The sequence below is a fragment of the Lipophrys pholis genome, assembly GCF_963383615.2.
Source record: "Lipophrys pholis genome assembly, chromosome: 5".
Taxonomy (NCBI): domain Eukaryota; kingdom Metazoa; phylum Chordata; class Actinopteri; order Blenniiformes; family Blenniidae; genus Lipophrys; species Lipophrys pholis.
The window spans coordinates 18430904-18448827 of record NC_137628.1 but is presented as its reverse complement, the minus strand read 5'-3'; the positions used below and the strand labels follow the sequence as shown (position 1 = coordinate 18448827).

At 40.0% G+C, this 17924-nt stretch overlaps 2 protein-coding genes across 5 annotated transcripts; both read left to right on the top strand.

Moving 5' to 3' along the window:
• Positions 1-2776: 2776 nt before the first annotated feature.
• Positions 2777-11845, top strand: fip1l1b (FIP1 like 1b). 4 transcript variants are annotated; one of them, XM_080464112.1, is made up of 15 exons: positions 2777-3068; positions 3357-3411; positions 4613-4679; positions 4833-4945; positions 5358-5422; positions 5556-5663; positions 6168-6298; positions 7353-7471; positions 8249-8348; positions 8436-8601; positions 8694-8775; positions 9618-9673; positions 9870-10059; positions 10308-10454; positions 11304-11845. In XM_080464112.1, the coding sequence occupies exons 1-15, from the start codon at positions 2990-2992 to the stop codon at positions 11440-11442; spliced, it is 1617 nt and encodes a 538-aa protein (XP_080320238.1). In that variant the 5' UTR covers positions 2777-2989; the 3' UTR covers positions 11443-11845. The 4 variants fall into 4 exon arrangements, with proteins under 4 accessions (XP_080320238.1, XP_080320235.1, XP_080320237.1 ...); XM_080464109.1 differs by having other exon boundaries at positions 2788-3068; positions 5553-5663; positions 11301-11841; XM_080464111.1 differs by having other exon boundaries at positions 2788-3068; positions 11301-11838.
• Positions 11846-13780: 1935 nt separating this feature from the next.
• LOC308110486 (uncharacterized protein) lies at positions 13781-17176 on the top strand. The gene is made up of 6 exons (XM_080464794.1): positions 13781-14040; positions 14972-15117; positions 15579-15640; positions 15733-15846; positions 16053-16151; positions 16273-17176. Exons 1-6 carry the CDS (start codon positions 13936-13938, stop codon positions 16395-16397), a joined length of 651 nt encoding a protein of 216 aa, XP_080320920.1. The 5' UTR covers positions 13781-13935; the 3' UTR covers positions 16398-17176.
• Positions 17177-17924: the final 748 nt, after the last annotated feature.

The window sequence follows — 17924 nt, the reverse complement described above, 5'->3', positions numbered from 1 at the left end:
AGCAGCTGTTTGATTGTCAACGACTTTTTAAAAAGATGGAGTGGAGCTCTCAGAGAGATGAATGGGCTTTTTGAAAATAACAGCTTGGCTCCAAGTGATGCTGGAGATGTTGTCTTTAACCAGCAGGAATCGGAAAAAGAAATGTGAGAGATATGATACAGAAATGTCGGAGAAAGTCTAAAAAGTGATGAGGCATGTCAAAACTGTTTTTCACAGAAAACAATTTAAAAAGTTGTGGATCGCTTTTCGGGCATTGAAAGGACAGAGTCCAAGCTCCGAGATCCGCTAAGCTGACACATGCAAAGGTGCACATTAAGGTCAGTGGAAAAAAGCTCTTTTCACAGCTCCTAAATCTGGATTTGGAACTAAAGCTGATCATGCATTTGTTGTTCTGGCTCTTAAACTACCATTTTGAAACCACACACACGCACACATTGTCAATGTATTATGTGCCTCCCATCCATCACTTTGTGTGTAATCTTTGTCAATTGTTCCCAGTAATGCGCAGCTTTGTATCTACACAGAGCACATAAGTGGTGGAAAATACAGAAATGTTGCCGGAGAATGCAAAATACATTTATAATGGACCCGAGAATGAGATATTTTACGTAGTCACAGAACAGTTTAGACTTATCAGGAGGTCAGCGATGTATTGTTGCAACTGCAACAGATACTGTATAAGTACAATTACTATATAATCTTTTGTACTGGTTTGAATACATTGCAGTGCTATATGGTAATGTATTCAATGTGCGGCATACAAATAAACTGAAGTGTCAAAAGAAGGCAGATAACTGTAGATGAGTAGAAATGTGAAATTGAGTAGTAATAACTGAAATTAACAACAGCATTTATCCATATTTACTGTTACTTCCCATCATTGTCATGAGGCGAGTTACAGCTCATATCATACAAAATAAAGTCCAGAGAGTCGGTGTTATTGTTGTCTGCAGCTAATTGTGGATGCTTCTTGACAGCCCTGTAGCCTAACTCTGCAACTTCTTCATTAATAAAAGCGCTCCTCTATCTTTGTCGTAGAGTTATGGTTTGCGAGGGCACGCTGAACGTGTTCAACTCCGCCAAAGCGATATGGAAGGAGGGAGGATGCATAAGCAGCTTAATGAAACCACAAAAATGAAAACAGGCTGTCACTGTGAACTCACTGCCGCTCAGAGCAGCTGTAGTCTTCATAATGGTGCTCAAGGAGAAAAACAAAACTGGACATTCATTCCCAATCAGCTGATTGTCTGTCGTGCTGAATCAGCCACCCTGCCTAATATTTGCATGTCAGCAAACCGTTGAACACTCTCTGTGTTCTTTTGTGTTGAGAGTAACTTACCTGCGATTAGACTTTGTTTGCCTGAGGGCTATTTGCAGTCAAATTTAGTCAGAATTTCAAGCGAAAGGATGGCTTTAAAGACGTTAACACAGTCACTTCTCGGGAATCACGGGGCTCCTGGTGATTCACCCGTCGAGCAGGATGTGATCGAAAATGAGGTGGATCCATTTGTTTTGTGTCAATATGATTGATGGGAGCCTCAACCCTCCAAACAACCTTTCCTTTTGGTTTCAGTATCGATACAGTTGTGATCAGTGTTCCCTCTCCTACAAGATGTAGATTGGAGACACACGTGGTTTTTTTCAGTGTGTCTTTCTGTCCATTTTTGGTCATTGGGAAGATTGTGCGCCATGGTTTTGATTTGCAATGGTTTGTGGCAGTTTTGTTTTATTTTCTGGTCAAGTCTATTTTCAAAGTGCTTTAATCATAATCATAACTTTTTTTTTTTAGGTCATTTGGCATTTCTATGTTGATTTTGGCTGTGAAGTCACCTGTCCAAAGTGTACCATGCCATTATAGTATAGGTTAGATCGGCTCTGTAACCATGAGCACCTTTTCTTTTGTAGGTACTTAGTGGTCATTTCCCATCACCCTATGGTCAGTTATGTTCTCTATGCACTCTTTGTGTTCACCTTTTTTTGTGTCATTTTGAGCTCGCTTTGCATATTCTTGTGAGTGTTTGAGGAGGGATTTTTATTATACATTTGGATAATTTTTATCTCTGTGCTGTCTTTTCTATGTTTTTTTATGTTTATAGTTATTTCTGGCCATTTTGCATCTTTTGTTATACTATGGTGTCACATTATGTGAGTTTGTTTCACATTGGAGTCATGTTATGTCACTTTTGTGGTAGTTTTTGTTGTCATCTTGCATGTAATTGAGATTGTTGATGTTTTGTTTTTAAATTTACCTTTTTATGTGTCTCTTTGTAAAGATTATGTGAATCTTTGTCATTTTGTTTTTAAGTCTTTATGTGCTTGAGTGTTTTTTGCCCTTTCATGAGGTAGATTGTGTCACTTTGGTGTTGTTTTGGGTTATGATATCTGTTATCCCTTTAACCCCAATGAGAACATCAGAAAGACCCCACCTCTGTGATTGGCTCTGCAAAGGTTTCTTCCTGTCAAAAATAAGTTTTTCCTTTCCACTGTTGCCCATGCTTACTCATGTGAAATTGTTGGTCTTTTCTGCTGTATAAGTGCCTTGAGATGACTGATGGTTGTATTTAGCACTATATGAATAAAACGGAATAAAGTTTAATTGAAAACAGGAGCTGTAACACAAAAACAAAGCAGGGAGTAAAACAGTTGTTTATCTATATTTACTTAACATTTAAACAAATTGTAAATAAAGCCCTAAATGACAGTCGTTCTGACTCGGCCTGTTTTACTTGGTCAGAGAGAAGTCATCCGGTCCACCAGGGGGCGCGCTGCTCGCAGCACCTACACTTTGACGGCAGCGGTACGACCGGCCTCTTCCTGGGTCAAATTGACTCGCTTAGGTCTGAAATGAATCTATGAAGTTATAATTTATGTTCTCTACTCCGTTTCTCCGCCAAAGGAAGTCTCCCTACTGCTGGATTTGTGTCTGTAAGCTGTGCTGAAGCTCGCTGTTGGGCTTTGAGGTGGTGAAGCTCTGCCTGTTTGAGTCAACATGTCTGCGGAGGAAGCGGAGAAAACCACCACCGGTGATGCTAGCGCCGGAGACGAGGAGGAAGAATGGCTGTATGGAGGTAAAACATCCCTCAGCCACCGTCTCATGAATTGGTGGAGACGTGAGCCTGCATATCAGCTCATTGCTAGTGAACTAATAACGTTTAGTTTCTACCGCCTGCTGTTAGAGGAGGGTAGCGTTAGCTCGCAGCTAAGCTAGCTGCGCCTCTTGGTTCCTGTCGGCCTTCAGCCGCATGACACCAACACTGACGTTTTTAATGTTGTCTCCTGGATTCACCTCGTCAAGTATTTATTGATGGTCCATAATGCTGAATAAGTTTGAAATAGCGTACTCCTTATTGTTTCAGATGAATCTGAGAGTAAGGAAGAAGACGAAGAAGCCAAACTGAACGCTGCAGTCAGGTAAACAACACATCCATCCTCAGCTGAACACCTTAGATTTAACATTAAATATGGAACAAACACATCTATCTGTTTACACCCCTGAAAGATTTGTTCTGATTATGAATAGCTCTTCATAAGTCGTGTAGGTAGCAATAACCTGATGAACACAAAATTAAATTGTTAAATTGTAAATTCAATACTGTTAGAGTTTCAACAGAACCCATATACATAAATATCTCTAAAAATAGACTCCGCCTCTGGTTTTATATTCTACTTTTGGTCATTTTTTTTATTTTGTTGTCTTGCTGTACCTAAACATTAATAGTTTTATTGATCATTTGTTTTCTAAAGAGAGTCTTATGATAATATTATACATGATATGAATCAGTCATTGTGTTTTCCATCCATCCATCCTCTATTCTGCTTTTTCTTGTTCAGAGGAGCAGGGCGCGAGAGCTGATCTCTCAAATGCATGTTTTTCTATTGGTAGAGCTCGTAAACTCCACGCAGAAAGACCTGCTGTGAAGCGCGAACACTAACCACTGTGCTGCTCGTCTTTTGACATTGCATTTTAAAAATGTTTATGTGACCCGATGACCTATCATTTTCCCTCCAAAATGTCAAAATATGAATGCAAATGTTATGGATACATTCATCCTCTGATATAGTCATAGTTGATAATGCGCAGATAAATGTTTATCTGCACAAATATGTAGGTTCACTGTAATATATGCAAATATTTTTATTATTTCATTTTCCTTCTTTGGAAACATAATTTTCCATTACGCTAAAGTTTATCAGCTATTGTTGTGTTTTTATTTAGCTATTGTCTGTATTATTTCCAGTGTCTGTGAAGCGTATCACATTTGTCATGCAGACTGAAACACTACAATAGTGCTTCATTCTGCATGACAAGTGTGGTATGAACACAGTTTGACTTGGTATTTGTGACCCCAGACACCATCACACACTACATTTTAAGTAAATCATAACATTAAAAATGTTACGTGTCGAGTGAAATTCTAAGTTGTTTAAAAATAGGTGAATACAACTACACTGTCCTCTGGAAGGTTCTAAATATTTAAACACAGTTGTTTAATTTTTGATCACATTGTATTTCCATAGTTTTGAAACTGTTTCCAATAAAAGTTGAGTGGTTTTTCTTTTTAATTGGCTTGTAATTGCACATAGCATAAATGTTGTTGTCTCCCCTCTGCAGTGCACCTGCCGATGCTTCAACAGACGATGCAGCTGCACACGCGACAGGGAACGGAGTGGCTGCAGAGGTAGGACACAGTCCTAATGTCTTTTGACATGAGCTTTTTCGCCAACGTTGTTTTTGTTTGTGTGCCTACGTGCTTCTCTGTTGCTTTCTGTCAGACTTCTATTCCTGGGGATTCTGACAGCTGCGTGTCTTATTGTGTTTTCTGGTTTTCCAGCCAACAGGTGAAGCTGCAGGGGAGGATGGGGACAGCGACTCTGACAGCGATGACGATGACGACGATGTCCGCGTCACCATCGGTGACATCAAAACTGGAGCACCTCAATACACGTAGGTCTCCGTCAATTTGTTCTCGCATTATGGTTCCATTTGCTTTGTGTTTATACGGACAATTTGGAACGTTGGACCAAATTAACATGCAACAATGCTCTTTGTTGACTTGAGTCTCCTTATCGTATTTTGTTAAGTGACATTTTTAGCATGTTTGTGTCACCCATAACACATTTAATTGTTAATTTAATTCTTAGTTGATAAAAAAAGCCTTTGCCTCATCAATATATTCCTTGCAACTTAGTATGAAGAAACTACTTTGTGAAGTCTTTGTAAAATTAAGGGGAAAAATCACTAATAACTGTTAAGCTTTTCTGAATTAATAGGATGTTGAACAAAACTTGTTTCTTAAAATGCTCCAAGTTAGTTGCGAGTCTGATAACTGAACTTGTTATGTTATTTATTTTCTCAGATCTTATGGAGCTCCACCCGTCAACCTCAACATAAAATCCACAGGCTCCAGACCTTATGGACAAGGTGTGTCTGTAATGATTTTACTTGTTCTGTTTTATTCCCTCATTGCGTTTTTAAAAGGATATACACAAACATGTCGGCTGCAATTTTGTATTGTGAAACTCTCCACGAACATGATTGTCAATTGTCTCAGTAGCTGCGAAGCTGAAGGGAGTCGACCTCGATGCTCCTGGAAACATTAATGGCGTTCCAGTGCTGGAGGTGGACATGGAGTCTTTTGAAGAGAAACCCTGGAGGAAACCAGGTGTGTGTTTCTTCTTATGTGCCTGATCCCAAAACACAACTTTTAAAAGTTTGCTGCTCTGCTTTTTTCGTTTTCTTTCAGGTTTTTCATTTTCCAAATTTTTGCTGTGCTTTACATAGTTACATTACAATTAACAGTTGTGGTAATCTAATATTTTGTGACAGCTTTTATACCTTGTGCCAATACTTTGACCTACTCTATCAAAAAAAAAAAAAAGGGAATGAATATTGTATTGGTCTTCCATTCACTGTCAAAACAGCCTGACTCGATCAGACGTGGTCTCCACTATCTTCAGCTTTCACTCTCTGAAGGCAATGAAATACAAAAAAAAACCCAATATAACTGTCAAAGACCCCAAGCGAATGCCTGGTTCTTCTGGGTCTATAAGTCTCTGTTGGGATTTCTTTGAACATAAATTGAAATATTCTTCCGTGATCGAACAGAATCAGTAACCTCTGACCCCCCCTGATATTTCACAAAAGGCGTCCTTGTGTTTGTCTGTAGGGGCGGATCTCTCTGACTACTTCAACTACGGCTTCAACGAGGACACGTGGAAGGCTTACTGTGAAAAACAGAAGAGGCTGCGGATGGGCCTGGAGGTCTCGACGGTTGGCTCGGTGACGAGTAAAATCACTGTAAGATTTCTTTTTTTGATCTTATAATTTTGTACATTATTGTACTTATCAGTATTTAATACAAGTATACATAGCACCTCTCGTACAAAAAAGTACATCCTAAAGGACTCCATATAGAATGAGAAAACTCAGTCTCAAAAGAAGCTACGAGATTAAGAAATGAATAAAAAAGTAATTTAAAAAGCTAACGGTAAAACACAAGCCCGTAATCATCAAAAGAAAAACAGAAGATGGTAATAAAAACAAAAAAAATATTATAAAAAGTAATTTAAAAAGCAAACATTCAGATACAGGCAATGGAACTCGAGCAGAAGGTAACATTAAAACCAGAAGGCTCATTAAAGGAAAAGTCATCAAAAGACATCTTCAGCCGTTTCATAAAACGGTCTAAAGAAAATGTTTCTTTTATGTGAGCTGGCAGTTTGTTCCAACCCACAAGAGCATAACGCCAAACTTTTTTTTTTAATGTTTTATTGAAGGTAAGTTGAGAAGTATGGCTTCAGAGGACCTGAGAGTACGAACATTCAGGAAAGTACGAGGTTAAATGCCACAGAATCCTCTAGTAACGATCAATCCTAAAAGCGACCAACAGCCACTGGAGCCCAAACTGTACATTTTGTGAAGAATTTTGGAATTATAATAATATGAAATTGTGCAGCATTCCATATTAGTATAGGCCCATCAATGCACTTAAAAAAGAAATCCCTGTACTAAAAGTATTGCAATAGTTCAGATCGGAAAACACAAATGTATTTATCAGAAATAAAAAGGCCTACTTCTGGCCTTTATTGCTCAGTTGGGAAAAAGTTAACTGTCACACTGCAAACATGTTAAATCTCCTTTCAACTTAGAAACTAGATGATCTGTTGGTGATTTTCATGACTTATTACTAAAGTAATGATATTCAAACAGAAAAAATACTTGAAATCTCTCAGTGTATGTGTTGTAAATGAACTTTTCGCTGTGTTCTCTAGATGCTCTTAAAAACTGTTTGAAACCTGCCACTGGGACAGACGTCTGCCGTGGTCCTGAGCTTGTTTTGACTGTTTTCCAGGTTCAGCAGGGCCGGACGGGGAACGAAAAGGACTTATCTATTTTGCCCATTCACATCTCCAAACCAGACTTCACATCCCCCGTCAGCCTGTACAAGTCTGCCGTCAATCAGATCTCCAGGTAACACTACTGCTTTATATCGACTAGATAAACCAATACTGTGTCCGGACAAAGGAGGGCTGCAGAAAGGGAACTGAAACTTCATACATGTTTAATTCAGTATTAATGCCAGTGGGATATTGGAGTGGTTTCATTGGATTTTGCTTTTGTTTTAGTCCTTGAAAAAACAAATGCATTGTAAAACTTTTGTTCCACTATCTTTTCTAAACCGTCTTGCATTAGGTCTTTGTAAATATGTCTTTTATTTTGACGCAATTTGTTTTGTAATTTCGTCAGAGGCATAGTTTGTTTTTATTTTGTGTTTTAAGAAGGCGGAAGTCTGATCGGTTTTATTAATAAACTGAATTTATGACAAAAGATTCTTGCTGCTTTTCACGTTGTTTCACACACGGCGGCGTGTTCAGTGTCTCAATATTCATTTATTGGAAATCAAAAGATTATCTTCCACGAATAGAGAAGCAGTTATGGAATAGCGTCGTATAAATAGTGACGGTGAGGTGACAGATTCACTTTGTCTTCAAAATCTGGCTAACCAGTGATATTTTAATTGAACTTCTTTGTGAATGTAGTGTGTTTTATATGATGGAAAAATGATGCTGATATCGGATTGATATTACTGGAAAGGTAGTTTGGGATTATTACATGTTGTCAGTCTTTGATTCGTAGTTCATGTGTGTTTGTTGAAGGATGAATCTACCGGAACGTGTCACTTATTTTGGATGTCGCTCAACATCTTCATCAGTTTGTTGTTTTTTTTCTTCTTTTTTCTATTTACAGGAAGCCGAGTGGCACCATAGATGTGATTGGTGGACAGCTGGCCCCCATCAGCAGGGTCGAAGGGCGGCGCAGGCACAATCTTGAGGGCAACAACATCCAGGTATGCGGGAGGGAGTGTGAATTCTCTCTGAGCAATGGAAACATCCACACTTGCTCTTCTTCATCTCGTCTTTCTGTCGCTGTGCAGGTGATCTCTGAACACTCAACCTCAGAGTCTGAACCAACTCCCGCTAAAATACCCCCCTTCTTCCCACCTGGACCAATTCCTCCAAACATACCGCCGCCGCCGTTTCTCCCCCCGCCGCCAAACATCAGCACCGCGCCCCCACTCATCCCTCCACCCAATCCGCTCAGTAAGTTCACCTTCCGCTCTCACTCTGTGTCCACTTGAGTCTGTTCTGCCGTCAATTCCTTTGATGGATCTGCTCTTTCTTCTCCCTCGTAGGGTTGCCCATCACTGTCCCGCCTCCTGGTTTTCCTCCTCCACCCAGCGGGCCTCCTCCGTCTATCATTCCCACCCTGGACGGGTAACTTGGCTGCATACACACTCAAACAAACACACCACCTGACGGAAACTCAGTTAGGAGAAAACAGTTGTTGATATTCAATCATTACTCCAGGAAATACAAGTGACGAAGCAACGTCTTTAGAATATTATGATGAAAACAACCAAATACAATTTCAAATATGATGCAGCAGTACTTCTTTAGCTGGCGCTCCTCTAGTTTGATTCAGCTCCTCCAAAAGCACGTTTATGCTTGAAATTGTGTTTCTGCATGTACACGTGCCGTGATTGTGTCATGACGTCCGAGCATGGCCAAACCCTGACTGACCTAAAGTCCAGTCGGTGCAGTAACTCACTCCCAACACTGCAACAGCCTCAAAGTCACATCAGAGCACGTGTTTCTTTCAGATTGACCTTCAGTTTGTTGACAAATATCAAATACAAAACCTTTAAGTGTAACTCTCTCTCTAATGAATCCAAAGATTTGATTCGGGCTAGACGGATTAGTTCAACTATGAACCTTTATTGCAAACACAAATCCCTTTATTGATTCAATCACTGGGTAAATATTATCTTTTGACCTTGTGTAGTTACCACTAAAACTCATTTGAAGGCGACCCATGCTCCGACTAGAACCGAGTTGCTTAATACGTCCATGTCCCTCTTCACCTCATGTGTAAACGGTAATGAATGATAAAACTGTTTCAATCATCATGTGAGTTGATATATTTTAAGACTCTGATCTAATTGTAGAGAGAACTCTTGCAGCTGCGACATCAGCACGTCTTCTCCGCCCTCATTGTGGTCACTGCGATGATGGAAGTACTTTGTCTCCAATAAGCTGTCTTCCCTTTGCTTCCACAGCGGTCACCCTGGAGGTTATGATGGACGCCCTGCTCCTCCGTACCCTTTTCCCCAAGGTACAAAGCCACATGTCTCGTTTTCAAACGTCCGTTAAACTACAAATGAGTTTCACTGTGAGAGGTGTAACGTGGTGCACGAGGGCAAGAATCTGACGTGTTAAACAACACGTCACTAGAATCAAAATGTTACTTTTAAAATTTACAACATGCAAATTCTAAGTCTGACATCGTAGCGTGTTCTTGTCTTTTGCAGGTGCTTATCCTCCACCTATGGCTGGAAGTGTGCCTCCTCCGTGGCCGCCGATGATGGACAACACCAAACCCTGGGAGTACTATCCCCGTCGAGACGACAAGAGGGACAAGGAAAGAGAGCGTCCCAGAGAGAGGACACACGAGCGGGAGAGAGAGAGGGAGCACAGTCCTACAGGGATGGGTTACACCAGGTGAGAGTTCTCATTATTTGTTAGAGTTGTGGCTCTTTGTTTAGAAAAATGGAGGGGGTGGGTGAAAATGTTAATATGTTATGCTCCTCCATTATCTCTTGAAAAGCTCTGATATCTTAAATTAGTCCTGTAAAACACAGTACTTGTTCGTATATTCTCTGAAACTAGTGCAGTAACACAAAAGAGCCGTTTGCTAAGTGGGTAAACATGATGATCGCTAAATGTTTTTGTTCCCCGTGCTGCCGTAGTGATGAGGAGCGCTATCGCTACCGTGAGTATCAGGAGCGCGGCTACGTAGAACGCCACCGTGACCGGTCGAGCAGAGAGAAAGAGGAGCGGCACCGAGAGAGGCGGCACCGAGAGAAGGAGGAGGGCCGCCACAAGTCCTCCCGCAGGTACTTATGTTTTGAAGGCTGTTTATGGATCGCTTTGCAGGATCCATCATGTTTCTGAAATCCAAGATGTATCAGCTTGTTCACAGTGTTGGATGATAATAATCGTAAAAACAATAAGAATCGGTGATTAAAAACCCAGAAAGGGAAATATTTAAGTTCTTTTTCTCCTTTTCTGAAGCTCTTCCTCTCCTCCTGTTGGTCTCTGGGGGTCTGGAAGCCTCAGAGCTGCTGAGAGAGAAACTTTCAAGCTGGTGTCAATGGACTCTTGATTCTCAGAGATTAACTCATGACATGGCATTTATTATAAAACTTCTCAATCCGAGAGAATTCTTTTATATATATTCTTTTACATATATTAAAACTTTTCCACTTTTGACGTTGGGACACTGCAGAGACCTTCTCTGAGCCTAAATCTACCAAAGTACCTGATTCATTAGACATTGATCTGATGCTGCCACGTCACCTATCGTTTCTCCTTTGCGGCTCCAGATGATGTCTTCTCAGACGCACTGAAGGATTTCTGTGATATTTTCAGACTTTAATCTGCTGTTGTCAGTAAATTTGATCATGCGGAGTGGAAGTGCGAGCTGTCTTTGTGTGACTGTTTCCCAAACTGTTGTAGTGCACATTGTTTCTCTCGGTCTTCTCTCTTCACTCCCCCTCTTCTAATTCACCACCGTCCCGCCTCCACTCCTCCTCCGTTTGTTTCTCCTCATTTCTGTTCTTTTATTCCGTATCGATCTTTCCGTCTCTCTTCATCCGTCTCCTCTTTCTCACCTTCCCTGAATTTCCCCTCCCGTCACCTCCTCTGCCCTTTTCTCACTCTCAACCTTCTCCTCCCATTAGCAGCAGTAGCAGGCGGAGGCACGACAGCGAGGAGGGCGACAGCCACCGGAGGCATAAACACAAGAAGAGCAAGAGGAGCAAGGAGGGCAAAGAGGCCAGCGAGATCGGCGGAGACCCTGAGAACCAGGAGCCCATGGAGTAGTGACGACCCCCACCCACCCACCCGTCTGTCCTCCGTCCGTGTGTCCGTCTGTCACCGCGCTGACCGGAACGAGAGGAAACGAGCCGGAGACCAACAAAACCAGCACGTCACCCAGTGATCGATGCGCCTCGTCACTCTCCGTTTTCCTCCAGCCCGCCGTCGCTCATCCTCACCATCACTCCGTAGAGAAGGAGGTGAAAGTGAAGCATGGTCGTCTTCCTCATCCATCTTTCCGTCTGTCTTTAACCACGGACCCCCCCCGCCCCCCCCAGCCCTCAGACCATTAAGTCACATGTCAGAGTAGTTTGCTCTTTCTTCTTTTGTTTGTTGTCCCTTTGTTGACGAAGACATCTATAGAAAGTGTCAGTTCAGTTCAATTAAAAACACACTTTTGATAAGACTTTTTTCTCGTTTTTGTGTCATAAATCAGTAATTTTCTCCATGTATTAATCTGCAGAGTTCAATACAGTAGATACAAACTATTATTGACACTTTCAATCAGGGGTCCACAAACTTTAGGACCAAAAGAGCCATTTTTGTGATTTAACTAGTTTAAAATGAGGCTGACAGATTCTAAAGTGCCAGAAACAGTAGTTTTGAAGCGCGTACAAAATATTACGAAGTTTCAATTGTAATTTGGGATTTCGACTGTTTTTCTACCTGATTTTAGAGGTTTCTTTTTTCCCCCAGCATTTTTCAGATTATATTGTTGTTTTGGGTGTCTCCGTTTTTGAGTCCTACAAGAAGCGTTCAGTGTACCAGTTTGCACAGTCACACAACAAGCTGGAGCAGCTTTTTGAGTACAAAGCCCCTAAAATGAGGTAAAACTCACTGATCGCTTGATCTGGCAGGCCTGCACAGAGCAAACCTCCAGGTCATTACTAATCACCGCTTAGGCTTTGGGAGGAAACTGCAAAATCTACACTAACATACTCAGGCACCCGGTCCCAACCTGGACTCGAACCAGGAAACTGAATCTAGAGAATCAAACCACTACACAGCTGTGCCTCATCAACAGTCATAAAAGCCAATGAGAGATCAAATGTCCCGTTTGTGGTTTGCAACCTTATATACTGCTATTAAGTCCACATATTTTAAGGGATACTTTTCAAGCAATATTTTGATACTTAAATGATTTTCAACCCAATGTGGTGGAGATGAAAACAAACTTCTTGTACAGGTCTTGTAACAAAGGCTCTTCTGCCATGTTTTTACAACTGTGTTGACATTCTCACCCATTGAGTGTCCTGGCACATTCGTCTTTTAAAAAAACTAAGAAAAACAAGGCTGGACAAGGGGACATGAGAGCAATAAATACATGACAGTTTTGTAAAAACCAACAAACTTCATTATACCAAATTAATTTGAATTCTTTCTAAATTATATAAAATCCATGAGAAATACTTCAGTTTGCAGGATTACTATTAGCTTTCACTTCAACTACCATATTGACAAGATCCTATTTTTGACTTTATATCTGTAGAATTTCAGAAAAATATAAAACAAGTTAATGTTTCTATCTCTTATTCCATGAGAACGTCTTTCGATACCTTAATCAATATCGGTGTGTGTTTTTGATGGCACTGAGAATCTCGTGTAACACAGAATCTCGTGTGTGACACTGGTGAATCCGATTCGCGCTCAATCTGGTCAAACAATGACAGGATAGGAATGAAAGGGTTAAAAATAAAGGTTTCTAACCAGCACAGCATGAGTGAGAGATTTCAGTTATAAAACAGTCAGTGTGTGAGAGGTTACAGCTTTGCTTTCATTACGTTTCTTTTTTTAAATAACATGAATTTGTTTTTTAATGGTATTGATATATTATTATATTTATAATATTTATTGGTATTATTTAACATGCTATTGTGGAGTAGCGTGAATCTTGATACAGAGGAGATGCATTTTATCCCTCGATAATAATTAAATTAATAGCTGAAGTGGTGACATATGGACCGTTTTGAGGCATACTGAGGAGGTTGCACCCTGCTTATAGTTTAAGTGTGTGCATTCACTGATGTATAATGAACTGGGGGACTTTTCTTTTTCTGAACATTTATGAATGAGAGATAAAAATGTACACAGCAGTGCATTACAAGTTGCGCACAGCTACAGATGAATAAGAAACACAAGAGTTGTTGGTTCTAAATGAAGACTGAAACATGGAAATGACAGATTATTCCCCGTTTGGGTTTAGTGTCTATTACTGATCGAGCGGGATTATCAGAGAGATTAAGGAAAACATATTAACTGCTGTGTGAGTGTGTCGGCCTCTACATGATCGCCTGCTGACTGTGAGCGGATCAACATTCCTCCGCAGGTCAAAGTCTCCCGCTGGGCTGTGTACTTTTCTTACATCAGCCCACAGTGTCATGAATGCATATATATGCTGCTTCCAGGCAGCAGGGTGGTGATGCGAAGACCAAACGCAGACCGGAGAGGAGGAAAGCATAGAAACCTTTTTGAGTAACGGAGAAAAGAGACATCTCGAGGATGAGGTGTGTTGTTGTGTTGCTGAGTCTTCTCTCTCTGGGACACTCGGCTCCTCTCAGCAGCTGTGAGAGTTTGTTCCAGCCAATAGCCGTCAGCACAGAAGAAGTAAGTCCTCCGCTGCCTTGCTTTTCATCACCGGCAACTTTTTTTGTTTTGACCGTTCAACCCGAGAAAGTGATTGATATTCTGTGTTGATATAAGGAGATTTAGTAGATTCGAAGGGAGGTGAAGTAACCCTTTGCTGTCATCAGTCTGAATTAAAATGCTGTGAATAGAATGAACATAAAAATAATTGACCTGAAACCCAAGGGTGGTCTGGTTGAGATGCAGCTATATCATTCCAAATAATAAACATCTGACTTTCGTACAAGTGGACACTGACATAAAGTGTACCTTCGCAATTTATTGAATTTCTTCAGAACAGTTTACCAATTGAGCAGTGCTTTTCTTTTCTTCATAATTTGACCACAATCCCAGACTTGGAACTCAAAACTGCACCAGTTCATAGTCTTACTAATGCTCTAATATACCTACGTATACTGGCTCGTACTTCATTCAAGTAGAGCAGGCTGAGTCAAGTCAGAGGCAAACATGAGTAGATTTTGAGATGTTGTGTATAACTTCATTAACATTAATAAACTGTATGGACAGTTAAGTGACTATAATTTTAAAGTTAGTAATTGTGTTTACAATGTACATAGTTATTTTTAAAAATCTACTTAAAAATAGTTGATTAACTAATAATAATAATAATAATAACGTTACAGATTTAAGGTAGTACCTAACTTCATTTGCGGTAACTTTGGAGACTTGAGTTAATCTTGAGGATTTATGTCAATATTCAATCCTTACAGAGGCTGAACTTATGGCAGCTATACAGACTGATTAACGATAAATATCATCACAACTTATACAGAGTCATCAACTGAGTTGAACTCATAAAGAGTTGAGTTATTTCTGTTCCTTTATACCGGTGCCATCACAGATCAATACATGTTGTTTCTTTACATTGTTGCAAACTGTTTCTGTTCTCTAGATTTTGGGCCGGTGGATCTACATCGCAGCAAGCTCCGACATCCCAGGGAGCCGATCACTGGGCCGCCTGCTCAACAGCGTCGTTCTGGACCTCACCCCGACCGGCCAGAGCAGCATCCTTAACATCCTCCAGACTCAGAAGATCAAGTAGGGACCAAGTCAGAGTGCTCTCAGGAAAACGCAAAGCCTCTAAGAAAGATGCAATCATGTCCTCCATCGGCTGAGCAGAGACTGTTGCTGCTGCCCTTTGCTGAGGATCGCAGGACCTCAGTTAATCAAAGAAAGTCCTCCATTGTTTATAGTGATCGTGTCTTTATTTCTAAACAACCTTGATTTTTCATCAGGACCATGTTAGAGAAAGTATGGCTTCTAAAGATGCAGTTGGGATTTTTTAAAGTGGCTCGCATTCAGGATTACCTGCATGAACGCTTCAATCAAATGTTGGGTGAAGTTACTAGATCAAGCTGTTTGATGAAAAAGTCACCAATCATGTCGCCAGTAATCGAGTAAACAGACATTGATAACAAACTAGAATCGTCTGGTGAAAAATAGCTGAAATATGAAAGAAAGAAAAGAATCTGCTGCAGCCTTCACTTTCTCGTTGACAGATACGGATCGTGTTCGAGTATATCCTACAACGTGACCTTTGAAAACAACACAATGATAATTGGTGAGTGGAAAACAAAAAAAAAGAGCCAAAGATGGTCTATTTATTGCCAAACATAACCAATTTCCTGTGAATTTCCTTTGTGTTTTGTACAGAGGAACCGTTCTTCCTCAAGGAAGTCTACCTCCAAACTGAGTGCTCAGACTGTTTGGTCGCCTACGAGGAAATTATTGCTGGAAAAGACAGTTTTGCCAGTCTTCTTCTGTTTAGTAAGAAACACTCAGTCTATAGCAAGCAGAGATTCTTTGTGAAATTACAAGAAATTCTCTTAGTTTTGGATGTTTTCAAGTATTTAATGTGACGTTCTCTTAGGATGTTAATCTAAAAGTTAAAAGGAAAAAAAAAAAAGTTCTCTTTTATCACTATTTGTATTTATTTGTGTGTTTTTCATATTTTCTCTGAATCTTCTCTCCAGGCAGGAGTCGGACTGTTTCGCCCGTCGCTCTGGAGTTGTTGAAAAAACAAGCTGAATGTCTTCGGATGCCTTCGCCCATCATGACAGACCCAAACACGGGTGAGTATTTCCACACGTCTTCTCATTCCCACATGTTTATCTGCTCTAAAAACTCCTGCTCAGCTCACTTGGTGTCTTTTATTTTGCTTTCTTTCTTTTTGTTTTGTCCTTATGCGTACAGACATGTGCCCAGGTGACATCCCACACTCTGATGGGATCAACGCCCTCAACTCCTTGTTGGCGAACAAGATGGGGCACCGTGTTGCCAGACTTCTGGATTCTGTTTTTGATCTGTTCGGATGGTAGATGAAATAAGATCAGGATGGCTGTGTTCGTAGCATTAGCCATCTTTATTTTCACAAAATGTGTTGGATCAGGAATAGTTTTTTTAAGGTTTTGGAGGATAAGTCAATATGTTTTTTTTGTTTTTTTTTAGCTTGAAACATCTAATAAGTCTTGTTTCGTACTCTGCAATGGTTGTGACTGTTACACCTTTGATTTGTCTGTTTTTTTTTATTATTATTTAATTCATTTCCATTAAATTCAGTTCTACAAACCTGTGTACTCATAACTGCCTCCACACACAAACATGCAGTTAAGGTTTGATATGGTCTGCAATAAAAGAGTCGAGTCAGACTGAAGCCAGAGTGAGAATAAGTTGCATCTATCTATCTATCTATCTATCTATCTATCTATCTATCTATCTATCTATCTATCTATCTATCTATCTATCTATCTATCTATCTATCTATCTATCTATCTATCTATCTATCTATCTATCTATCTATCTATCTATCCATCTATCTATCTATCTATCTATCTATCTATCTATCTATCTATCTATCTATCTATCTATCTATCTATCTATCTATCTATCTATCTATCTATCTATCTATCTATCTATCTATCTATCTATCTATCTATCTATTTATCTATCTATCTATCTATCTAAAATGCAGCTTCATATGAATGGAACAAACAAATACATGTAATAGTTATTAAATATTAAGTTTTGCTGGAAGGTTCCACGCTGAAGAATTGACGACGCACGCAAAGACTCCACAAATAAATCAGTTTCCCCAATGTAACGATTTACAACTCTGTTCAACAAAATCACTTTATTCCGGGCAGGGTCTATGGAGCCAATCCCAGCTCAATATGGACGGAGGAGCAGGGCACACTCAGGACAGGTTGCCGGTCCACCACAGCTGAAAAGAGGGACAAACAAGCACAAACACTCATTCACATGTTGGGGCCGTTTAGGGGTCACCATTTCACCTCACATGCATGCTTTTGGATTACAGGAGGAAACCCTAGCACAGGCAAACTCCACACAGAAAGGCCCAGCCGGCATTTAAACCCACAACCTTCTCGCTGTGAGGCAAGAACAAAATCACTTTCTGTTTATTTCACTACACGTATTGTAGTCTTTCTCGGGTCCTGATAGTTGGGAACGCTTTTGTGTGCTTTTTCTAAAAACGTTTTCTAAATTGATGAACTATTTTCTTGCCTTAAATGTTTTTTTCTCTGACAACTGAAAAAAACAAAAAAACAAACACAGTTTGCAAATATTCAGGACAAAGAGAAAAAGAACATTGCTTCTTGCAAAAACATGTGTATTATTGGTTTAACTCTCTTTGGAACTCTTATTTAATCACTCACGCTGATAACAATCCGTTAAACATGCATATTTGACTATTTCAACATTTATTCAGTTCTGAATGCAGAGCATACTGCGTGTGAGAAACAAGGTTGATCAGGTTTTTGAATAACTTAACAACAGCAACAACAACAACAACAATAGCAATAATAATAATAATAATAATAATAATA